This window comes from Balaenoptera borealis (genome assembly GCF_965194805.1).
Source record: "Balaenoptera borealis genome assembly, chromosome: 6".
NCBI classification, from domain to species: Eukaryota; Metazoa; Chordata; class Mammalia; order Artiodactyla; family Balaenopteridae; genus Balaenoptera; species Balaenoptera borealis.
The window spans coordinates 73,644,789-73,671,739 of NC_138863.1; the positions used below are offsets into that span (position 1 = coordinate 73,644,789).

At 39.4% G+C, this 26,951-nt stretch overlaps 1 protein-coding gene across 3 annotated transcripts in view; it reads right to left on the reverse strand.

Annotated features, from left to right (window-relative positions):
- The window catches only part of UPP2 (uridine phosphorylase 2), a 454,968-nt gene extending 441,378 nt beyond the window's left edge, over positions 1-13,590 (reverse strand). For 2 of the 3 annotated variants that reach the window (XR_014245560.1, XM_082395371.1), the window contains exons 1-2: positions 12,317-13,336; positions 6,814-6,931 (exon numbers count right to left, since the gene is read on the reverse strand). Coding sequence is in view for 2 of the 3 variants with exons in the window: in XM_082395371.1 (XP_082251497.1) it covers positions 6,814-6,931; positions 12,317-12,378 (180 nt within the window). In the remaining variant the exon portion in view is untranslated. Of the gene's footprint in view, positions 1-6,813; positions 6,932-12,316 lie in introns of all 3 variants that reach the window. The other variant, XM_082395372.1, reaches the window with a different exon arrangement.
- Positions 13,591-26,951: the final 13,361 nt, after the last annotated feature.

Here is a 26,951-nt window from a genome sequence, read left to right on the forward strand (position 1 = left end):
AAGCTTTACAGACAAACAAAAGCTAAGAGAATTCAGCACCACTGAACCAGCTGTGCAACAAATGCTAAAGGAACTTCTCTAAGTGGGAAACACAAGACAAGAAAAGTACCTACAAAAACAAACACAAAACAATTAAGAAAATGGTAATAGGAACATACGTATCGATAATTACCTTAAATGTGAATGGATTAAATGCTCCAACCAAAAGACACAGGCTCGCTGAATGGATACAAAAACAAGACCCATATATATGCTGTCTACAGACGACCACTTGAGACCTAAGGACACATACAGACTGAAAGTGAGGGGATGGAAAAAGATACTCCATGCAAATGGAAATCAAAAGAAAGCTGGAGTAGCAATACTCATATCAGATAAAGTAGACTTTAAAATAAAGAATGTCACAAGAGACAAGGAAGGACACTACATAATGATCAAGGGATCAATCCAAGAAGAAGATATAACAATTATAAATATATATGCACCCAACATAGGAGCACCTCAATACATAAGGCAAATGCTAGCAGCTATAAAAGAGGAAATCAACAGTAACACAATAATAGTGGGGCACTTTAACACCTCACTTACACCAGTGGACATATTATGCAGACAGAAAATTAATAAGCATGGACTTGAGGACACGGGGAGGGGGAAGGGTATGCGGGGACGAAGTGAGAGAGTGGCATTGACATATATACACTACCAAATGTAAAATAGATAGCTAGTGGGAAGCAGCCACATAGCACAGGGAGATCAGCTCAATGCTTTGTGACCACCTAGAGGGGTGGGATAAGGAGGGTGGGAGGGAGACACAAGAAGGAGGGGATATGGGGATATATGTGTACGTATAGCTGATTCACTTTGTTATACAGCAGAAACTAACACAACATTGTGAAGCAATTATACTACAATAAAGATGTTAAAAAGAAAGAAAATTAATAAGGAAACAGAAGCTTTAAAAGACACAAAAGACCAGATTGATTTAATTGATGATTATTGGACATTCCATCCAAAAACAGCAGATTACACTTTCTTCTCAAGTGCACACGGAACATTCTCGAGGATAGATCACATCTTGGGTCACAAATCAAGCCTCAGGAAATTTAAGAAAACTGAAATCATATCAAGCATCTTTTCTGACCACAACACTATGAGATTAGAAATAAATTACAGGGAAAGAAACGTAAAAAACACAAGCACATGGAAGCTAAACAATATGTTACTAAATAACCAAGAGATCACTGAAGAAATCAAAGAGGAAATCAAAAAATACCTAGAGACAAGTGACAATGAAAACATGGTGACCCAAAACCTATGGGGTGCAGCAAAAGCAGTCCTAAGAGGGAAGTTTATAGCAATACAATCCTACCTCAAGAAACAAGAAAAATCGCAAATAAATAATCTAACCTTACACCTAAAGGAACTAGAGAAAGAAGAACAAACAAAACCCAAAGTTAGTAGATGGAAAGAAATCATAAAGGTCAGAGCAGAATTAAATGAAATAGAAACAAAGAAAACAATAGCAAAGATCAATAAAACTAAAAGCTGGTTCTTTGAGAAGATAAACAAAATTGATAAACCTTTAGCTAGACTCATCAAGAAAAATAGGGAGATGACTTAAATCAATAAAGTTAGCAATGAAAAAGGAGAAGTTACAACGGACACCACAGAAATACAAAGCATCATAAGAGACTACTACAAGCAACTCTATGCCAATAAAATGGATAACCTGGAAGAAATGGACAAATTCTTAGAAAGGTATAACCTTTCAAGACTGAACCAGGAAGAAACAGAAAATATGAACAAACCAATCACAAGTAATGAAATTGAAACTGTGATGAAAAATCTTCCAACAAACAAAAGTCCAGGACCAGATGACTTCACAGGTGAATTCTATCAAGCATTTAGAGAAGAGCTAACACCCATCCTTCTCAAGCTCTTCCAAAAAATTGCAGAGGAAGGAACACTCCCAAACTCATTCTACGAGGCCACCATCACCCTGATTCCAAAACCAGACAAATATACTACAAAAAAAGAAAGTTACAGACCAATATCACTGATGAATATAGATGCAAAAATCCTCAACAAAATACTAGCAAACAGAATCCAACAACACATTAAAAGGATCATACACCATGATCAAGTGGGATTTATCCCAGGGTTGCAAGGATTCTTCAATATACAAAAAAATCAATCACTGTGATACACCATATTAACAAATTGGAGAATAAAAACCATATGATCATCTCAGTAGATGCAGAAAAAGCTTTTGACAACATTCATCACCAATTTATTGATAAAAACTCTCCAGAAAGTGAGCATAGAGGGAACCTACCTCAACACAATAAAGGCCATATATGACAAACCCACAGCAAACATCATTCTCAATGGTGAAAAACTGAACGCATTTCCTCTAAGATCAGGAACAAGACAAGGATGTCCACTCTCGCCACTGTTATTCAGCATAGGTTTGGAAGTCTTAGCCTTGGCAATCAGAGAAGAAAAAGAAATAAAAGGAATACAAATTGGAAAAGAAGTAAAACTGTCACTGTTTACAGATGACATGATACTGTACATAGATAATCCTAAGGATGCCACCAGAAAACTACTAGAGCTAATCAATGAATTTGGTAAAGTTGCAGGATACAAAATTAATGCACAGAGGGACTTCCCTGGTGGCGCAGTGGTTAAAAATCTGCCTGCCAATGCAGGGGACATGAGTTCGAGCCCTGGTCCAGGGAGATCCCACATGCCGCAGAGCAATTAAGCCCGTGTGCCACAAATACTGAGCATCCGCTCTAGAGCCTGCAAGCCACAACTACTGAGCCCGCATGCCACAACTAGTGAAGCCCACGCGCCTTGAGCCCGTGCTCTTCAACAAGAGAAGCCACCACAATAAGCCCATGCACCGCAGCAAAGAGTAGCCCCCGCTCGCCGCAGCTAAAGAAACCCCGTGCAAAGCAACGAAGACCCCATAGCAGCCAAATAAATAAATAAATAAAAATTAATGCACAGAAATCTCTTGCATTCCTGTACACTGACAACGAAAGATCAGACAGAGAAATTAAGTAAACAATCCCATTCCCCATTGCAACAAAAAGAATAAAATACCAAGGAATAAACCTACCTAGGGAAACAAAAGACCTGTATGCAGGAAACTATAAGACACTGATGAAAGAAATTAAAGATGATACAAACAGATAGAGAGATATACCATGTTCTTGGATTGGAAGAATCAATATTGTGAAAATGACTCTACTACCCAAAGCAATCTACAGATTCAGTGGAATCCCTATCAAATTACCAGTGGCATTTTTTACAGAACTAGGACCAAAAATCTTAAAGTCTGTATGGAGACACAAAAGACCCCAAATAGCCAAAGTAATCTTGAGGTAAAAAAACGGAGCTGGAGGAATCAGACTCCCTGACTTCAGACTATACTACAAACCTTCAATAATCAAGACAATATGGTGCTGGCACAAAAACAGAAATATAGATCAATGGAACAGGATAGAAAGCCCAGAGATAAACCCATGCACCTATGGTCAACTAATCTATGACAAAGGAGGCAAGGATATACAGTGGAGAAAAGACAGTCTCTTCAATAAGTGGTGCTGGGAAAATTGGACAAGTACATGTAAAAGAATGAAATTAGAACACTCTCTAACACCGTACACAAAAATAAACTCAAAATGGATGAAAGACCTAAATGTAAGACTGGACACTGTAAAACTCTTAGAGGAAAACATAGGCAGAACACTCTATGACATAAATCGCAGTAAGATCCTTTTTGACCCAGCTCCTAGAGAAATGGAAATAAAAACACAAATAAACAAATGGGACCTAATGAAACTTAAAAGCTTTTGCACAGCAAAGGAAACCATAAACAAGACCAAAAGACAACCCTCAGAATGGGAGAAAATATTTGCAAATGAAGCAACTGACAAAGGATTAATCTCCAAGATTTACAAGCAGCTCATGCAGCTCAATAACAAAAAAACAAACAACCCAATCCAAAAATGGGCAGAAGACCTAAACAGGCATTTCTCCAAAGAAGATATACAGATGGCCAACAGACACATGAAAGAATGCTCAACGTCCTTAATCATTAGAGAAATGCAAATCAAAACTACAATGAGGTATCATCTCACACCGGTCAGAATGGCCATCATCAAAAAATCTAGAAACAATAAATGCTGGAGAGGGTGTGGAGAAAAGGGAACACTCTTGCACTGTTGGTGGGAATGTAAATTGATACAGCCACTATGGAGAACTGTATGGAGGTTCCTTAAAAAACTAAAAATAGAACTACCATACGACCCAGCAATCCCACTATTGGGCATATACCCTGAGAAAACCATAATTCAAAAAGAGTCATGTACCAAAATGTTCATTGCAGCTCTATTTACAATAGCCAGGACATGGAAGCAACCAAAGTGTCCATCATCGGATGAATGGATAAAGAAGATGTGGCACATATATACAATGGAATATTACTCAGCCATAAAAAGAAATGAAATGGAGGTATTTGTAATGAGGTGGATGGAGTTAGAGTCTGTCATACAGAGTGAAGTAAGTCAGAAAGAGAAAAACAAATACAGTATGCTAACACATATATATGGAATCTAAGGGGAAAAAAAAAAAAGGCCATGAAGAACCTAGTGGCAAGATGGGAATAAAGACACAGACCTACTAAAGAATGGACTTGAGGATATGGGGAGGGGGAGGGGTGAGATGTGACAGGGTGAGAGAGTGTCATGGACATATATACACTACCAAATGTAAAATAGATAGCTAGTGGGAAGCAGCCGCATAGCACAGGGAGATCAGCTCGGTGCTTTGTGACCACCTAGAGGGGTGGCATAGGGAGGGTGGGAGGGAGGGAGATGCAAGAGGGAAGAGATATGGGAACATATGTATATGTATAACTGATTCACTTTGTTTTAAAGCAGAAACTAACACACCATTGTAAAGCAATTATACTTAAAGATGTTAAAATAAATAAATAAATAAATAAATAAATAAATAAATAAACAAACTCAAAATGGATGAAAGACCTAAATGTAAGACTGGACACTGTAAAACTCTTAGAGGAAAACATAGGAAGAACATTCTTTGACATAAATCACAGCAGGATCTGTTTTGATCCACCTCCTAGAGTAATGGAAATAAAAACAAAAATAAACAAATGGGACCTAATGAAACTTAAAAGCTTTTGCACAGCAAAGGAAACCATAAACAAGATGAAAAGACAATCCTCAGAATGGGAGAAAATATTTGCTGACAAATCAACAAAGGATTAATCTCCAAAATATATAAACAGCTCATGCAGCTCAATATTAAAAAAAACAAACAACCCAATCCACAAATGGGCAGAAGACCTAAAGGGACATTTCTCCAAAGAAGACATGCAGATGGCCAAGAGGCACATGAAAATCTGCTCAACATCACTAATTATTAGAGAAATGCAAATCAAAACTGCAATGAGGTATACCTTACACCAGTTAGAATGGGCATCATCAGAAAATCTACAAACAAATGCTGGAGAGGGTGTGGAGAAAAGGGAACCCTCTTGCACTGTTGGTGGGAATGTAAATTGATACAGCCACTATGGAGAACAGTATGGAGGTTCCTTAAAAAACTAAAAACTAGAATTACCATATGACCCAGCAATCCCACTACTGGGCATATACCCAGAGAAAACCATAATTCAAAAAGACACATGCACCCCAATGTTCATTGCAGCACTATTTACAATAGTCAGGTCATGGAAGCAACCTAAATGCCCATTGACAGACGAATGGATAAAGAAGATGTGGTACATATGTACAATGGAATATTACTCAGCCATAAAAAGGAACGAAATTGGGTCATTTGTAGAGATGTGGATGGATCTAGAGACTGTCATACAGAGTGAAGTAAGTCAGAAAGAGAAAAACAAATACCGTGTATTAACGCATATATGTAGAATCTAGAAAAATGGTACAGATGAACCAGTTTGCAAGGCAGAAATAGAGACACAGATGTAGAGAACAAACGTATGGACACTAAGGGGGGACAGCTGGGGTCGGGGTGGAGGGGGAATGGTGGTGGTGGGATGAATTGGGAGATTGAGATTGACATATATACACTAATATATATAAAATACGTAACTAATAAGAACTTGCTGTATTAAAATAAATTTAATTTAAAAAATTAAAATCTTTGTTCTTATTTATATTTTTCCAAATTTAAATAATGAACATGAGCCATTTTTATAATTAAATATATATTAAGATAAATAATACTGACATAAAATTTTCCTAGTAGCGTTCCAGAAACAATTATTTCATAATATTTTATTTTGAAATAACAAAAATCTTAATAATATGAAATATTGAATAATGGTTGTTTTCAAGAAGTGGTATAAGATAGTATTGTTAGTTTTGTTGAGTTATTTTATGATTTGATAAAATAAGAATTAGTGAGGTTCATCTATAAATGAAGATGTTAAACAGTGAACTGAATCATAATGAATTCTGAACACCCAGCAGTATTGTCAATAAAATTGTATTTATCTCTAGGGACCAGAAGAGTCAAATAACCATGTTTGCATTAGATATAGTTTGGGAACCTTTATATCTTGTTAAGGTGGAAATGACTGTTCATGATGGACACATTCTAAATTGTTTCAGAGAACGAGCACAGCTTTTGTTCCTATTGGAACCTCTGACATTTCTCTAGCCAAAGGTGTAAAGTTTATGTTAGGAAAATAAGGAGAAATATCACCAGAGGAAACTCAGTTGTTTTTCCTAAAGTTAGAAATACTTTTACCTTTACATCCCCAAACATTTCTGGTAGGTTGTGTGTTTTTGTTCCTAAATCCAAGTGATAGAGAACATCTTCATCCATAGAGTCCAGGTAAGGATTTTTAACATGAACAAAACCTTTTCTGAAAAAAATAATACAAAGAAGATGTAAAGGAATTTGGAGGGATACGACACAAAAGGGAAATATCAGTCTACACCTATGATGACCACTAGCCCAAATATCGGACAAAAACCTTCATTTAGGATTAATTGATTTGTAAGGAAGCAGTGTGGTATAATAATGAATAAAAATAGCTAATATTTGTTTTGCACTTACTATGTACCAGGCATAGCATTAAGCATGAAAATTCTACAATGTCATGAAAACTGCATATAATAAATACATTACCTCATTTAATCCCATGACCATTCTATTAGGTAAGTAATACTAATAATTCATAAGAAGCCAAGGCTTACAGAAGTTGATAAACTTGTGTAAGATTATACAACCAGTAGATTACAGAACAGTCATTTCTACCCAATTCTGTCCAGCCCTGGTGGCTATTTTCTTTCTTCGAAAGAGAGGCCGTGTAACATAAGCTACTGGGCTCTGGAATCAGACTGCCTAGATTCCCCTGCCAGTTCAACCATATATATACTAATTGTGCAACCTTGGGTATATTATTTTATCTTTGTTCTTTGGCTTCCTCATCTGTAAGATTGGTATAGTGAAAATAATAACTGCTTTGCAAGATTGCCTAAGGCCTGAAGGAGATAATGTTTGTAACACAGCTGATGTACAGTGAACATAGAATAACTAACTCTTATTCTTACACCTCCCAACATGGAGGACCTGACAGGTACTAGCTTTAGAGAGACTGACATGAAAAAATAGGGTGTGGCAAAGAATGCAATGTGTTCATCAAACCCCAATTCTTTTTCTTCCTGGGCACATTGCTAGACCACATTCCCAGCTTCTCTTGCAGTAAAGTGAGGTCATATGACTGAGTTCTGGCCATTGGAATGTGGGTGGGAGTGATGTGTCTACTTCTAGGCCTGGCTCCTAAAAAAACCAGTGTCTCCCTCAAATTTGTTTCTCTTCCTCTCTCTCTCAATGGATGTGCAGAGTAGACACCAGTCCTTTACTCCATCAGCCTGTTTTTTTGTTGTTGTTGTTTTTTTTCACTGCACATTTATTATTATTATTTTTTAATTTATTTATTTTTGGCCGTGTTGGGTCTTCGTTTCTGTGCGAGGGCTTTCTCTAGTTGTGGCAAGCGGGGACCACTCTTCATTGCGGTGCGCGGGCCTCTCACCATCGCGGCCTCTCTTGTTGCGGAGCACAGGCTCCAGACGCGCAGGCTCAGTAGTTGTGGCTCACGGGCCCAGTTGCTCCGCGGCATGTGGGATCTTCCCAGACCAGAGCTCGAACCCGTGTCCCCTGCATTGGCAGGCAGACTCTCAACCACTGCGCCACCAGGGAAGCCCCGATCAGCCTGTTTTGGATTGAGCAAGAAGCCACTGACATTTTAAACAACATTAGCCTGCTGACCAATAAGAGGTTCTTTGTTAACATACTATGAAATGATCTTTTTTCATTAGAAGATCTAAATGAGAAGTAAGTGAAGCAGGATGATGGGGTCAAAACAGAAAGCTGAGTAGGATCCTGGAGAGACTGAATGTAGGTATAATAGGGGAAAAGGAAGAATAAACAGGCACAGAGTTCTAGAGAAACAGGATTTAGAGCTTATCAAAAAGAAATGCTCAAGAAAAAGCGTGAAGGAAAAGAAGTGAGACTAAAGAGCTTGGAGAAAGGGGAAGTGATAAAGTGAAAGACCTAATTTTAGTAATCATGTGAAACCATAAGAGTACAAAATTATTGTAATAAGGAAAGTAAGACTTAAAAACAGAAGGTAAGGTAAGAAAGAGGACACTTCAATGTAGAAACTCTATTTTCCAGCAGCCTTCTTCCACCAGATGCCCAGAAGAGAATGTGGAGATATTACTAAGAAGCCAATGGAAAGACAAGCTTACCAGAAAGAAAGGACTACAACTAGGAGGACTTAAAGCCATGCTTTTTTTAAAAATTCATTTTGTTGTAGTATAGTTGATTTACAGTGTTGTGTTAATTTCTGCTGTACAGCAAGGTGATTCAGTTATACATATACATATATTCTTTTTCATATTCTTTTCCATTATGGTTTATCCCAGGATCCTGAATATAGTTCCCTGTGCTGTACAGTAGGACCTTGTTGTTTATCCATTCTATACATACTAGTTTGCATCTGCTAATCCCAAACTCATAATCCATCCCTCCCCCATCCCCTCTCCCCATTGGCAACCACAAATCTGTTCTTTATGTCTGTGAGTCTGTTTCTGTTTCATAGATACGTTCATTTGTGTCATATTTTAGATTCCACATATAAGTGGTATCATATGGTATTTGTCTTAAAGCCATTCTTGATGTCAGCCCATCACTCCATTACCCAGCGCAGTTCAGTGGTTACCTGTTCGCTCCCACTCATCTTGGGTGTGACGTCCCAACACACCCTGGCCATATCATCCATTCTGGTGATGCCGTGGCTGCCAGCCCTCCTGCCCTTTCCCCTCCTGCATGAACACTGCCTCGCACCACAGTGGATCCAGCCATCTTTACCAAGAACCATCTGGAACTTCTCTGCTCTGCGGTCCTCCCATTTCCCTCCAAATACCTTAAAACATCTTAACAAAAACCTTGTATGTTTCTGTATCTCCAATGGTCCTCAACCTGATTGTGCATTAAGATCACCAGGGGGTTTTGAAGAAAACACTGTTGCTCAGGCCCCAATTAATTTAGACTCTGAAATTATTTTTTAAATCTTCCTGGATGATCTGATGTGCAGCCGAAGTTAAGAACCCCTGCTTTAGGCCTTTGTTCCTGAAACATCCTTCTCCTTGCCCTCAGTTTTTCACCTATTAGTATCCTACTCATTCTTCAAGGTCAAATTCAAATATCACCCCCTCTGTGAAGGCTTTTCCAAGTATCTTTCCTCTCTGGTCAGTATGAATTCCCCCCACTGTGCTCCTAAAGCATTTATTTGGCATTTCATATGTTAATTTTCTGCCTTCCCAGAAAGATTTTGAATTCCCTCATGCAAGCTGTCTCATGTATCTTTTTTCATTCCTAAATCTTAAAAAATTTTATGTGTTGAATTAACTGTTCAGGAAGTAGAACAGGAATACTATTAAGTTCAAAAACATTTAGGATAACAGATTCTTAATTAGTTAGTGGATCATAGCTGGTTTCAAAAAGAAAGCATTCCATGATGTTAGTGCACTTTCCTACATCAGAAAAAGCCTCAAAGCCTCAGAGCAGAAGGACACCTTCTTTCTTCTCTTGCTGAGGGGCAAGAAGATATTTACCCACTGTCCCTTGCTAGACAAAGTGTGGTCAATGAACCAGGAGCGTCAGCAGCATCGCCTGGACAGCTTGTTAGAAATGCAAAATCTCAGTCCCTACCCTAGACATACTCAATTACAATCTGAATTTTGACTGTTACGTGATTCCCATGCACATTAAAGTCTGAGAAACACTGCCGTACACTTTATCTTCCAGTTTCTGTTATGCTTTCTGTTTTACTCTGCCAAAACTGCTTTCACTATCTGGAGATCTTTCCTTTGGATTCCCAGCTGAATCTGTGAATCATCACTCTATGAAAGAGTGTCATTCATCTACTCCAGTGAGTCAAACTCTACATATCAGAGTCACCCGTGGTGCTTTAAAAAGTACGGATACCTGGGCCCAACTCCTAGAAGTTCTGATTCAGTTGGTCAAGGAGATCTGGGACTTTGTATTTTTTAAATCACTGATCCACTCCACCTCTCCTATCTTCAAGAAGAAATTCTCAGACTGGGATAACCATTAATTATATTCTCTTGTGTTAATTATAATACTCTTAATTCATTCTTTAGTTTTCTTTGATGTCTGTCCCAATGTCTAATGATCTCTTGGTCCAAAAATTGGGGCAGGGAGATGTCTGTAGAAGATTTTTATTCCATTAGGCTCATCAAGAAGCACTTCTAGGGCTTCCCTGGTGGCGCAGTGGTTGAGAATCTGCCTGCCAATGCAGGGAACACGGGTTCGAGCCCTGGTCTGGGAGGGTCCCACATGCCGCGGAGCAACTGGGCCCGTGAGCCACAACTACTGAGCCTGCGCGTCTGGAGCCTGTGCTCCGCAGCGGGAGAGGCCGCGATAATGAAAGGCCCACGCACCGCGATGAAGAGTGGCCCCCGCTTGCCGCAACTGGAGGAAGCCCTCGCACAGAAACGAAGACCCAACACAGCCATAGATAAATAAATAAATAAATAAAACGCAAAAGTTTAAAAAAAAACAACCCCCCCCCCAATTTGTTAAGAAAAAAAAAAAGAAGCACTTCTAAGATGATCACTCTATCAGTGACCAAAGGAAGGACCAATTTGGGGTATCATGCCAAATTTAACCCAGTATGAATCAGACAATTGCAATACTTCAATCTTTCCAAGATAAATAATTTTTATTAAATAGACTTGCATTTACTGTTTTCTCCTCTATCTTGTTTTACATTTTTTCCCAAAAACATAAGCCAAAGATGCAGTTGGGAATAAAGTCTTTTAGCAAACTATGACATGGTACATAGCATGGTCAGTATTAAATATTGGTAACCAAAGTAAAGTGCTGGGTGAGAAGTCTTTCCATTTTACCATTACCTTCATCTTCATAATGTTTCCTTTTCCCTCTCCTTGGCTTCCCTGAAGAAATGAACACAGTGGGAGGCTACCTCTGTTTGGGATGGGTAAGTGGAGCATTTTCTGAAATGCTGTCCTGATGGAGCCTTTAAGCCAGACATTTAGAGGGAACTTGCAAAACTTCCTTAAGCCTCATGAAGATTAATGCACTATTATGTTCTGTGAACCTGGGGCAGGAATTGGAGCTAAATTTGCAGACAGCTTTGGCAGATTTATGTCTACCCCTGAGATGAATAACCTACACGGTATTTTAGAAGTGCATTCTATGTAAAGTCCATCACAAAGCACGTGAAATCACTTCATAATAAGCTGCAACACGGTTAAATCTCCCTTAGACACTGGGAGGCCCCTTTAATTATTTCTCAGATACAGCCCACAGTCCTGGGATTAAAGACTGAACTCCAGGCTGAATTCCAGGCTGAACTGTGAATTCGTTCATTCATGCATGTTGGTTCAACATTTGCATGTTTTTTGTGACTTGTTTTGCCCCACTTTCTTTTTTCTTTAATTGAGATGTGATTGACATATTGCCCCACTTTCTTAGATGAGCTAACCCCTTCCAAGAACTGAGAAATGAAAATGCCATTGAGAAGAAAATTGGCATTGTTTTTATTTCGTTTTGTATTCTGAACTGTGTTCCAACTATATGATCTCTAAACTTAAGAAACTTACATAACTGTAGAAATCCACCTTCTGAATATTTAATATAAAATCCAAAGAACCTCCCATCTCATCAAAACCAATAAAAGATCAAAATTACTCACCCAACATATGTATTCCTCTCAGATCTCATGGATGTATTGGAAGCAGGAAAACTCGAAGTCATACTTTGTATTATGAGGATAGTCACTCTTAAGTTGATATCAGGAAAGAAAAATATTGTGATTTACTATTAAATTATGGATCAAATTATGGTAGAATGACAATTTAGAATGCCACTCTCCCTTAAAACTTGTTTTCTTCTGAAATTGCTAATGGAACTTTTCCCTTAGCATTCTAAACTCCCTCATTAATTCAAAAATATTCTCCCTGACATGGCCTTTTAAACTACAGCCCAGCTCTTGGAGCAACACTTCCCCAAGAAGATAGGTTCCCTTTGAAGGTGTGGCATCCTACCTCTTTAATAGGATAGGTTGGTTGGCTTGTTAACTGTTGACCAGAACACCTTTCCCTTACATCTGACCTTGGTCCAGCATGGGTCTGGGGTAGCACACAGACTTATTTACTTTTAGACAACTGTATATGGTTGCAAGTCCTCCATTGATTTCCATAACAAATCCACCAAGTTGTCTCAGAATGTGTCCAGTACACGTGAGAACTTTCAGTTCCCAAATATTTCATTTTCTCACCTCATCCTACCTCTCATCAACTTGTTTTCATTCTTTGTGATCACAAGTGAGAAAAACACACAAAGTCAGGACCTCAGAACACCCCTTCATCTGAACTTTGCCCATTCAAATTCACACAGAAGTTCTGATAATTAAACAAAGCCTGTTTCCCAGGACCTCTTTATTTAGCTAAACCCGAGGCTGCCTGTAAAATCCAATGAAGCAGCTGTCCGAAGTCAACCCAGGTAGAATAACAAAATACAGACTAGTATTTTCAGAAAACAGGGTATCTCTGTTAAGAAATCCATGAATTTACTATGTTTGCTGCTGCTTCTCACTTTATACTTCTGGGGACAGAAAATCTAAAAGACTTTAGAGGAACTTTATCCTGTTTCCCTTTTGGCTCAGCTCCGATGGCAATCAGCTGAAGTTCTATGCTGGTGAGAGCATTAGGAATATTAGTCTCATGACTTTCAAGCACATCAGAGCTTAAAATGTCCATAAATGCCCAAACAGCAGCAGATACAAGGCATTTCATAATGTGCATGGATTTCTCTGTCAGAATGTGTGTAACAGTGAAGAATCAAATGCCCACATCTTACTAGGGATCTCCATCTTAAGAAATACTCCTCTTCCTGGTGATAGTCGTTGTAGACAAACCCCTCGAATTCCATGCTGGCCTCCTTTGGTCCATCTTGGTCAGCTAGCAAAGTTTACAGATTGAGAAGGAAAGAGAGTAAGTAGGGAACCAGTGTAGCAGCCTAAATCTTGCCACTGCCACCCCCAAATGGACATTTGTCACTTTGCCCTAGGCATCCAAAAATCTCCAAGGAAACTGATCTTGGTGAAGGTAATGACAACTTTGAGGCAAAATAAGCCTGCACATGTGTGTTGCTTGTAACTTGGGATGGTAGTTCCTGTTTGTAGTTTATAATAATACATATTTTCTCTGACCTCATGACCCACCTCAGAGCGGTGTACCTGCTGCTCTTTCCCAACGCCCACTGAGAGTTTTCAGACTCCGCATGCCCACTTAGCACTGCGGGCGCCTTCCCACTTGTATTTGGTATTCCATGCTCTATCTCTCAATTTATTGTTGGGTATAACGAGGACGACCCCTGCCCAATTCCAGTCTGGCATTTACCTCTGGCTCTGACAGGTGAAAATGTTAGCTAATTAGATAAGTGCTAGATAATTAATTACTCCAGCAAATTAATTAGACTAATTAACGTGTTGGTTTCCAATACAAATTCTGTCAGCCAATGATCTTTTTTTTCTTAATTGAAGTATAGTTGATATACAATGTTGTGTTAGTTTCTGATGTACAGTAAAGCGATTCAGTTACACATATATATGTATATATTTATATTCTTTCTCATATTCTCTTGGGTTATGGTTTATTACAAGGTTCCTTGTGCTATACAGTAGGACTTTGTTGTCTATTTCATATACAGTAGTTTGTATACGCTAATCCCAAACTCCTAATTTATCCTTTCCCACCCCCTCTCTGCTGGGATAACCGTAAGTTTGTTTTCTGTGTCTGTCAGCCAATGATCTTCATCACTGACAGTGCCAGGTAATGCCAGCAAGGATTTATGGACCCCATATAACAGCTCCCCGGGACATTATGTAAGTGGTCATCATCTGGGTGAAATGCAGAATAGTCTTGTACAATCTATGAAAGCAGAGTATTAATTCATGTTTTCTGAGTAGTCTTCTTTTCCCTAGTTTTCAGTCTTTTTAAGACTCAGTCCTACTCTTATGATAGATTGTTCCTCGATAATTTTTTTTAATTATCCATATTGCAAAAGGCTAGTCACTGAACAGAATGGGAAAAGTTTTCATTTTTAGAAAGCATGCACAAGGCAAACTCACGCCATCACTGGGCGTTTTGTGAACAAAGGCCACGTGCCAGGAAGAGCCCATGACTCAGCACAGCTTTGAGATTAGCAGAGGCTGCATCAGTTCCACCAGATCCATGCTCCACAGTGTCTGGCCTGGGACAAAACATTTCACTTCCCACTGTCGTCCTCCATAGTGCCAGCAATTTCTTATTCTCGCTCTCATGAAAATTTTCTCTCTGCTTTAATTTTGCCCCTGAACCTCTAATGTTGGAGAAAAGAAATCAGAGTCCTGGCGTGCAACTGGGTAGCATTTGGATCTCTCCCCAGTTGACACATTTTCTGCTGAATCTGTGCTATTTACTCATGTAGACTTAGGACCATACCCTCCCCCTAAAACAGTGCTCCTATCACACTGGGGAGGGACATAACTAGGAATTTGGGGCTCTTAGAACCTTGCTGTAAAGCCTGGGTATCTACTGAGTATCAGACACTGAGCCAAATTCTTTTTTTTTTTTTTAATAAATTTGTTTGTTTATTTATTTATTTATTTATTTTTGGCTGTGTCAGGTCTTTGTTGCGGCGAGCGGGGGCTACTTTTTGTTGCGGTGTGTGGGCTTCTCATTGCGGTGGCTTCTTGTTGCGGAACACGGGCTCTAGGTGCGCGGGCTTCAGTAGTTGTGGCTCGCGGGCTCTAGAGCACGGGCTCAGTAGTTGTGGTGCATGGGCTTAGTTTCTCTGTGGCATGTGGGATCTTCCCAGACCAGAGCTCTAACCCGTGTCCCCTACATTGGCAGGCAGATTCTTAACCACTGTGCCACCAGGGAAGTCCCCACTGAGCCAAATTCTGAGAATACAAAGAGGATGAAATGGATGGTGTCTTCCCTAAAGGAATTTACACTCTAGTGGGGAAGAGAGATGGGTGGTAAATATGACGGGTGCTTTGAGAACTCAGAGGAGAGGCCCTGAATCCAGGCTTCAGGAAGGGGGGTGAGGGGCGTGTTTCTAGGAGGATGTGATGCCTAGGCTGAGTCTTGAAGAAAGATGAGGTCCCCAAAAATATTGCTGAAGGTGGAGGTGGGGTGAAGATGAGAAGCCTGTCCTCCCTACCCATGGAACAGTGTGCAAAATGCACAGAAGTGACAGAAAAAGCATCACATTGAGAGAACTATTAGTAACACTGTGTGGCTTTACTTCTGTGTATTTGCACCAGAACATCTCAGACAGGGCCTTTGGTGCCTTTCAGTTTTTGAGATTCTGGTATTTTGAAAAATAGAGAAAGGCCAAAACAGACTTACAGTAATTGTAATATATTTTAAATGTTGACATTGAATGAACTCGCATCTTAACTCTTTTAATAAATAACAGTCAAATTGTGCTATTCACAGGATATTGCAGGGCTATTAAAACATTTCTTAATTCATCACACACTATAAGTTTAATGGAACACAGTTTAAAAGTACCTTATGTTCTTCCCTTTCTTTCAGTGTAATCAGTGAATTATGGGTATATGTATATAAAGTCTAATTTTAGACCAAAGGACCCCTGGACCCACCAGGCTGGGCCTGCCTCCCAGAGGCCATGCTGTGGTGCCCTGTTCCTTCCTCCCAGACAGTCCCTTCTGCTGTGGCCCAGAATCTCTGCTCTTAGGGAGCCTCTCCATGAGGTACCCCATGAAGATTACATCCATCCACCTGAGGCTGCAGCAAGCACCCTCGCCCAAGAAACAATCTCACACACACACACACACACACACACACACACACACACACACACACCCCAGCACCAACCTCACAGCCTGGTGGAGATAGGGGTGAGAATGCACAGCAAAGTCCCCACATCCACTCCCTTCTTTTTTCCCTCTTTCTGTGCAGGTCTGTCAGGGTGGGGATGGGGTAACAAAGAGTCCCTACCTCTGCCACAGCAGACCCCCAACTCCACCATTTGGCCCATATAGCACCATCGGTGGCTTGAAAGAGCTCAAAAATGACTTGTTATCCATTCAGATGCTAAGCACTTTTTTTTTTCTTTTATTCATTCAGCAAATATTTACTAAGTATACACTATGCTCCAAGAAGTCTAGGAAGTGCTGGAGATACCGGTGTGACTAGGATAGTTCTGGCTTCTGTGATTTCTTCCACAAACAGATTGACATTCCATGAATGGAGAAGATGCAAGTTATCACCTGTCTCATACTACCTTTCTATAGGTTGTAACACATGTATTAAGTGTATCTGGCTCAGTCTATTCTTTATGCCTAATAACTAAAACTTATTGAATCTTTGGCTCTTTCCTTAAGTGTTTACTTTCTAATACGTAGATTGTAATTGCCTCAAATCTTTTTGGAAGAAAGGAGGTATTAAAAACTACACAACTGTTTCCTTTATAGTGTAGATGTGTTGCCGCTTGATATTTTCACACATATATGCAAAGAAAATGTACCTTATTTTCTATTAGCCATCCAGTCTTTCTCACGGTGCCCACTGTCCTAGAAGTTGGGGGAGAAGGTAGTGATTTTAAACTTGCCAGTCAACAGCGTCTTCACATCTTTGGTTAAATCGTCTCATTTATATGACCTGTTCTGTTTGAGAGGCATGCTCTGTCTTTTCAATTTCCTGCCCCTGTCCACTGCTCCTATGTGAAATGACGCCTACTGAATGGAGTGGGTGGGAGGGACTTACTTGATTTCTTGGCAGTGAGGAAGAGAAGGGCTCCCAGAGCCGTGAGCTCAGTTCCTTGTCCTTTGGCAGGTCAGGCACTCTCCACTGTGTCCTTGTGAGGAATCTGTGGCTACTTGGGTTGGTCTCTGAGTCCCTGAATGAGGCCACTGAGATGCAGCCAATCCCGTCTCGTGCTAATGGAATATCATGCAGTCATCTCTGATGTCTGTGGCCTACTATTTGTGTCCAACCCCAAAGCCCCCTTCCCTTGTGGCCTCTCTGTTCAGGCCCCTGGCCTCTGACAGCCCACTAGCATCCAAGAATCTCTACATCCCTCGAGAGAGCACTCAAGAACTTTCAGGCCCCTGCCTGCCAGACCTAGGCTTGGGGAGCCACTGGTGTTGTCTCTGGCTGTCTCTCCCGATTCTTCTCTCTCCACCATGGCTGCACTAATTCCCTCACCCCGTGGTGGATGTGGGCCCAGGCTGAATGTGGAACTTCTCCTAGAGACTTGCAACCTCCTCTAGGCAACATCAAAGGATGCAGGCCTCTGGCTCCGATGTTCTCAGGCTGACCTGTGCTTAGTTGGATATTTATATAGTACTCTCTCCCTTGAATTTCATCCCCAAGGTGGATGGTGACCAAGGACCCTTGTCTGACCTTCTTGCCCCACTTCTCCTATCCGCTCATTCTCATAACTAGAAGGTAAGGTCTTCTTCGGACCTTTTCTCCCTGTCTGATGTGAAATACCCTTGTATACTGAATTGCCCCTGACTTCTAGCAATCTCCGTGTTCAAGATTAGCAGACCTAGTTTTCAGTATGTTAATAGAAACATAAACATTTTTCAAATCCTTATTTTTTTTCACATTGCCTGACTAGGGACTCAAAATTTCTATTCAAAGCATCAGAATTCCCTACTCCATAGATAAACAACAAGGTCCTACTGTATAGCACAGGGAACTATATTCAATATTTGTAATAAACTATAATGGAAAAGAATCTGAAAAATAATATATATTCATATATATGTGTATATAACTGAATCACTTTGCTGTATGCCAGAAACTAACACATTGTAAATCTACTATACTTCAATTTAAAAAATGAAACAAAACAAAACAAAACAGAATTCCCTACTCCAACTCCCATCCCCTGGCAGATAGGTAGGAAAATGGACTATGAAAATGGCCATGTACACAAAAGGAAAAAAGAGCTTAATAATATGTTTCAAAAGTACTATCTCCATTACGATTTTAAGCAATAAGAATTGACTTCCTAGCGCAAATACCAGGAACACCGATGTTTGTGTTGTTCTTTTTTGGAGTGCTTGTCCCTCCACAATTCTGTTAAAACGCTGTACTCGGTCTATCTGAGACTCTTCCAGGCAGGGCCACACAGAGGGGCAGCAGATGAAGCCTTTGCCATGAGCAGGGCTGCTGGAAGGCTGCTTGGTGGAGGCTGAACCATGCGGAGACCGTTCCCCCAGCCCCCACACAGGACTGCAGCTTCCTGTTTTCAGTCCCAGGGGATGCTAGAGTTACTGTGGTTATGTTTTCAAAGTTCAGTAATTGTGCATGAGACTACAAATACAAAACAGTGATGTATTTTCCAGGACCCACAGAGCACTGACATCTGGAATCTTTATAAAGTTGGAATTATCTCTAGGAAAATAACATCTCTTGATTTACAAAATTTCATTGATCTATTTTTCCTTCCAGAATTATATTTTCTAATATTTAAAGTATATATAGCCAGGAATTTTTCTTTAGGCAATGACTGAAAATAATAAATAGAAGAACATAGTTCACGTTGCATGGACATTTATTTTTAGGGCTTTCTGGGGGATGGGGAGGACTTGACTGTTGTCAACCATCCTAGATAGTGTCTGTTTCTTAGTCTGTTTGGGGTGCTACAACAAAATGCCACAGACTGGCAGGCTAATAAAAACTAACATTTATTTCTCACGGTTCTACATGCTGGGAAGTCCAAGGTCAAGGCACCTGCAGACTGCTTCCTGGTTCATAGGCCATAGTCTTCTCTCTGTGTCCTTGCATGGTGGAAGAGGGGCAGGGAGCTCTCTGGGGTCTCTTTTATAAGGGCACTAAGCCCATTCACGAGGGCTCCACCCTTGTGACCTAGTTACCTCCTAATATCATCACTTTGGAGTTTAGTATTTCAACATATGAATTTGGGGAGATACAATTAGTCCATGACAGTCTGTCTTGAGGTGACTCCCCATGGGCAGCATTATACTTATCACTCAGCAAGTGACTATCAAGTACCTACTATGTTTGTTCATGCCTGAAATTGCATAAAAGACATAAAAGAATGGTCCTTGTTCTCAGGCTCATTCTTCTGGCAAGTCCTTCAAATGGAAAGGACTTAACTTACAACTGCCCTGCCTGCTTCAGTGGCCTTTCTTACTGGGAATACAACTCCCACAGTGTGATGAAAGCTTACATTTCCTGTTCCCCAATGGCTGATCTTAAAACCAACACCAGTGCCTCAGTGATTTAATAGCCACTCTGAGAAGCCAGCAAAGGTGAGCAGAACCCCAAGTGCTTGATCAACAGAGGCACTTAAGACTGAAACCACTTGACTTCTGAATATACTTGACTTCAATTTTTAGAATGTTTCTGTTCTTAATGGTGTTAGAGAAAAGGAAACGTGAGACAGAATACCAAACAAAATTCAAGAAAAGCTCTTTTATTGGAAATGAAGCATGATATTTTGAATCAATAGCAGACAGGAATAAAATTAAAATGCTTTCTCTAAGTTCAAAATAATCACTCTTGACTCAGAATGGAAATCTGAAGGACAAGGAAAAATAATGCAAAGAATAAGAAGCAGAATGTCTGTAACAATAGTGATTAATTCAGCATTATGCCAGGCCAGACTCTGGACTATCTCATTCAGTCCTCACAACAAGCCTCTGAAATGGGTCTTATTATTTTCCCAATTTTCAGATGAGGCAGTTGAAGCCCAAAGAGGTTAAATGAGGTGCCTAAGATCCTACAATAAGTAACCTGAGACTGGAATTCACACCTAGGTCTGCCCAACTACAGAGTTGTGAGAACTCTTTCTATTTCACCACTGTTTTAAAATTTTGGTGTCCTTTAAAGAAGACAAGAGTCCAAGGAGAATGGCATCAACAAGAGAAGGGAATTTGATATGCATCTTAAAGGTGATGTAGGACTGGGATGTGAAGAGCATCTCTGCAATACCTTACCCTGCTGGTCAGAAGGGTTGTTGATTTCATGCATTTCCGAGAAAGGAGGGCATAGCTAAGCCATAGCTGGTGTGTACTCTGTGGAAAGCGCTGAAGTGAAATAGCCCCAGTAAAATGGTAGCCCAGTCCTAATGCAGATTTTAAAACTCATCTCACTGCCAAAATTTAAGTTGACCTTTAAAATGTGCCTCAAACACACTTTAATTTACAGTTTAGCTCATCTCAGGCTTACTACTTCCCACGGTTTTACCCCCAAAGCTGAGTCCAGTTCAACACCCTGCCTGCAGCAAGTTCTGTCTGCTCCTGAGCTGTCCCTGAAAAGGGAATTAAAAGGCACAGAGCTGAGAGATTCCTAATCATTCTGATGACTTTGGACCTTGGAGATTAAAGCCCATGTTTGTTTCTCAGCACCAGATGAAAGTGCCCCAAGTGGAACGTGAAGAATATTTTAAATCAGACTCGCACTTGGAAGGAAGCTCTGTGAGTCTGACAAACCTCACAACATGAGAGGGGAGCTATTTTCCTTGGAACACAAGGAAGGTTCAGTTCTAACCTCTCACAAAAAACCAAGGTTATTACTGCTGCAGCCCAAAAGGGCTCAGATGGGAAAATAATGCTAATACTTCATGGAGGTGGTGAATTCTAGGCCCAGAAAGTCATGAAATGTCAAAGCTGCCTGATTCTAATTTGGGTTTAGCTGAGGCACAGAGAACGGCGTGTTTTCTGGTGCTCTGCTAACACTACTAGGTGCAATACATTGAGTTAAACATTAATTCTTTTGCTAAAGAAGTAGGAAGTCTTGAGTACATAATCATGATTACAGTTACATTTCTGTTAATGCCTCACCTTAGGAATGTCATGACTTTCCAAAAGTGTGATTCCTTTGAACACTTCACCTTGGCTTTGTATTTCATTCTCTGCTGTGATGATTGTTGGTGCTTCTCTGAATATTTTATGTTAGTATTCTTTACATTTTAAATTATGAAATATTTCAAACATATAGAAATGTGCAGTTGTAACAGATGACTGTGAAGTTGCCACACACATTTTACAATTGCTAACATTTTGCCATATTTAATACAAAAATTTTTTTTTTTAAAGAATCCATTAAAACCCTCTCCACCTTCTTTCTCCTTGGATTACTTTTGCTTTCTCCCCAGAGGTAACCACTACCCTGAGGTTGATGGATATCTTCCTAGGGCACATTTAATACTTCTACTTATAAGTGTATATATGTACATATATATATACTATACACGTACGGCATGGGCAGATTTAAGGTATATACATATAACCTGCTCATGTAGTTATAATGTACTTATAAATACATACTTTAAGGTATATATATATATATATATATATGGCGAGAGAGAGAGAGACAGGAGAATACCATATATATTCTTTGCAGTTTCCTTTTTATAGGTTGCCTTATACCGTACATTTTTAGGTTGCTTCCAGTTTTTCCCAGTGAGCATCCTTATATATATATATATATCCTTGTGTATGCAATGAGAGTTTCTCTAACGTCTGGACATATATTTGCACGTATTCAATTTTACTAGATATTATTACACTGCCTTACAAGGTACCAAGTTATACGTGTGCCAACAGTGTATAACATGCCTTATTTTCCCATATCCTTGGCAATAAATCTGGTGTTATTAGCTGTTTAATTCTTTTGACAGTGTGATGGTCATAAAATGGTATCTCTTTGCTTTATTTTACATTTCCCTGATTATTAGGAAGGTCAAGCATTTTTTGAGTTAAATACATTTACAAATATTTTGATTACTGATGTATTTTTATTCATTTCTTCTATTTTATTTTGTGTTTCTAATTATATAGAGAGATAGAGATAGAGAGCACTTCTTTTCACTTCTTTCCTGCCTTCTATAGAATGATTAGGTTCTCTGTAGACTCCATTTCCCTCTGTTGATTTTGAGGTTATATATACTATTTCTGTTCTTCTAATAGTTACCCTTACATTTTAACAAACATGCTTGAATTAACAAAATTTATGGTTAATTAATGCCTCGACTCTTCTCCCGAATAACACAAGAAACTTGGAATTCTTTAACTCTAGCTATTACTTCACGTTTTCCATGTGAAGCAACTTAATCTACCCTGTTTTCAGGTACCCCCACCCCCATTAGTCTTTATTATGCTATTGTGGTATTTTCAGTTAATAATAATTTCCATTATCCACGTCTGCCAATGTCTTTGATCACTGTTGCTTCTCAGATCTTACTCCTTCCTTCTGTGTTTAATTTCTTTCTTTCTAAAGCACATTATGTAATAGTTCTTCAGCATGGGCTTTTGTCTGAAAAATGCCTTTATTTTGCCTTCATTTTGTAGTGATTTTTTAGTATGGTATAGAATTCCAGATTGATGGTTATTTTCCCTCAGTCCCCACAGGATATTAGTTCATTGTCTTATGGTACCTGTTGTTGCTGATGAAGAGTTTGCTTTCATTTACTGATTTATTAGAGTAAGTAATCTGTCTATTCTTCCTTGCGGCTTTGAAATTTTCTCTTCATATTCTCAAGTTTGCATTTAGGCATGAGTTTTAAAAAAATAAAGTTCTTCTCAGGGCTCGTCGTGCTTCCAAATTATGAGAAAATAGGTCTGTTATAAACTCAGGAAAATTCCCACTATTTCTTCCTCGGATATATTGTCTTCTCTGGCACTCCTGTTAGATATATGCCAGGCCACGTCAGTCTGTCCTCCTAATGTCTTAACTTTTTCATATTATCCTATTTCTTTGCTTCTCTGCTACATACTGAGAAATTTTCTCAAGTTTTTCTTCTTCACTCATTCTCTTTTTAGGTGTGTTTAACCTGCTCTTTCATTCATCTGCAATCTATTGCAGTAACATCTTAAATTCTTCACACCTCCCTGTATCCATACCCTATTCCACATACCTATGCAATGTAATGCCCTCTCACCATGAATGGGGGTGCCTGTCCCCACTCTTGACTCTGGGCTTAATCGTTTCACTGTTTTGATCAAGAAAACGAGGCAGAAGTGACAGCGTGTCGGTTGTTTGTGCCCTCGTCCTATCATTGTCATAAGAACATGCTCACTAGTCTGCTGGAGGATGAGAAACATGTAAAACGGAGCCCGGTCACCCCTGTCACCCCAACTGAAGCCAGCTTAGATCAGCCAGTAGCCAGCTGACCACCCCCCCGCATAAGTGAGCAAGCCCAGCCAAGGGCAGCAGAGTCACCTAGCGCCGGCTGACCCCAGGAATGTAAGGAACAAATGCCTATTGTTGCACACCTCTCAAGTCCAGGGCAATAGCATTAGTCTGGCAATAGATAACTGACACACCACCCACTGGGGTGCTTTTCAATGAATGTTTTTCACTTGTAGATATTCTAATTGTTACTTTTTCAAATTTGTCTATTCTTTGTAATTCCTATTGCTTCTATATGTTTCTATTCTGTCTTTTGTCTACTTAATCATTTTAAACATAACCATTTCATAACTTCTTTCAGACTGTTAAATTATCTCAAGTTCTTGGGGTGCTTATCTTTCTGTTTGTTATGTCCACTGATTTCTCTCATAAGGGATTGTTTCCTCATTTTATCTATAATTTTAACTTTTGAGCCCATATTTGTTTTTTCTATGTGTGTTCAGTATAGATTGATTGAGGAAAGTGTTCCAAGGCAGTGGTCTTGTATTTGCTTCTGCTGGGAGCTCCAAGTGCATCCCCAGTCCAGGACCAGATTTACATTAATTTCATGTCCTGAGGATTTCAGCACCAGGTGCCTAGCATAAATTGTTATTCTATGACCACACATCATACTTTGTTTCAGTTTCTCACTAGAAACTTTTTCTATTCACATCTGCTGACAGAGACAAACTTCCTTTGCGTTTCAAGACTGGTCATCTGAACCTTTAATCCTCTTTCACTGGAGGTACAGAATTGCCAAGGTCCCAGCCTAATGCAAGAGTTTCAGGTCCAAGTTCCGCCTCCTATGGGTCAGGACCATATGTGTGTGTGTCCCGTAAAACCCCAGCACGTTGGCATGAGGGTCTACTCCAAGGCAGATCCTCACTGGGCCACGATGACATCAGCTCGTGAGCTGACACTCTTCATTTCTGAAATTCAGGATTAGCTTTGTTCCTTAAAGTTCACCCAATGTTGACTTTTACACAGTATTCCTTTTTATTTACTTTAGGAGAAATGTCCATGTCGCTCAGTTCTCCATGTTGCTTGCACATGCTTTGTTTAGTGAGCACAGACAATTGACTGTAAAAATTAAAGAATTTTTTTGAACTGACCCAGCCCTCAGGCAAAAGAAAAACATGGTTCATTACAAAGAATATGGCTCAGTTAACAAACTGAAGAATAAAAACCATATGATCATCTCAATAGATGCAGAAAAAACTTTTGACAAAATTCAACACCCATTTATGATAAAACCTCTCCAGAAAGTGGGCATAGAGGGAACCTACCTCAACATAATAAAGGCCATATATGACAAACCCACAGCAAACATCATTCTCAATGGTGAAAAACTGAAAGCATTTTCTCTAAGATCAGGAACAAGACAAGGATGTCCACTCTCACCACTATTATTCAACATAGGTTTGGAAGTCCTAGCCACGGCAATCAGAGAAGAAAAAGAATTAAAAGGAATACAAATTGGAAAAGAAGAAGTAAAACTGTCACTCTTTGCAGATGACATGATACTATACATAGAGAGTGCTAAAGATGCCACCAGAAAACTACTAGAGCTAATCAATGAATTTGGTAAAGTTGCAGGATACAAAATTAATGCACAGAAACCTCTTGCATTCCTATATACTAATGATGAAAAATCTGAAAGAGAAATTAAGGAAACACTCCATTTACCATGGCAGCAAAAAGAATAGAATACCTAGGAATAAACCTACCTAGGGAAACAAAAGACCTGTATGAAGAAAACTATAAGACCCTGATGAAAGAAATTAAAGACGATACAAACAGATGGAGAGATATACCATGTTCTTGGATCAGAAGAATCAATATTGTGAAAATGGCTGTACTACCCAAAGCAGTCTACAGATTCAATGCAATCCCTATCAAATTACCAGTGGCATTTTTTACAGAACTAGAACAAAAAATCTTAAAATTTGTATGGAGACACAAAAGACCCCGAATAGCCAAGGCAATCTTGAGGGGAAAAAATGGAGCTGGAGGAGTCAGACTCCCTGACTTCAGACTATACTACAAAGCTACAATAATCAAGGCAATATGGTGCTGGCACAAAAACAGAAATATAGAGCAATGGAACAGGATAGAAAGCCCAGAGATAAACCTACGCACCTATGGTCAACTAATCTATGACAAAGGAGGCAAGGATATACAATGGAGAAAAGACAGTCTCTTCAATAAGTGGTGCTGGGAAAACTGGACAGCTACATGTAAAAGAATGAAATTAGAACACTCCCTAACACCATACACAAAAATAAACTCCAAATGGATTAAAGACCTAAATGTAAGACTGGACACTCTAAAACTCTTAGAGGAAAACATAGGAAGAACACTCTTTGACATAAATCACAGCAAGAGCTGTTTTGATCCACCTCCTAGAGTAGTGGAAATAAAAACAAAAATAAACAAATGGGACCTAATGAAACTTAAAAGCTTTTGCAAAGCGAAGGAAACTACAAACAAGATGAAAAGACAACCCTCAGAATGGGAGAAAATATTTGCAAATGAATCAACGGACAAAGGATTAATCTCCAAAATATATAAACCACTCATGCAGCTCAATATTAAAAAAACAAACACCCAATCCAAAAACAGGCAGAAGACCTAAAGAGACATTTCTCCAAAGAAGACATACAGGTGGCCAAGAAGCACATGAAAAGCTGCTCAACATCACTAATTATTAGAGAAATGCAAATCAAAACTACAATGAGGTATCACCTCACACCAGTTAGAATGGGCATCATCAGAAAATCTACAAACAACAAATGCTGGTTGTGGGAATGTAAATTGATACAGCCACTATGGAGAACAATTTGGAGGTTCCTTAAAAAACTAAAAATAGAATTACCATATGACCCAGCAACCCCACTACTGGGCATATACCCAGAGAAAACCATAATTCAAAAAGACACATGCACCCCAAAGTTCATTGCAGCACTATTTACAATAGCCAGATCATGGAAGCAACCTAAATGCCCATCGACAGATGAATAGATAAAGAAGATGTGGTACATATATACAATGGAATATTACTCAGCCATAAAAAGGAATGAAATTGGGTCATTTGTAGAGACGTGGATGGATCTAGAGACTGTCATACAGAGTGAAGTAAGTCAGAAAGAGAAAAACAAATATCGT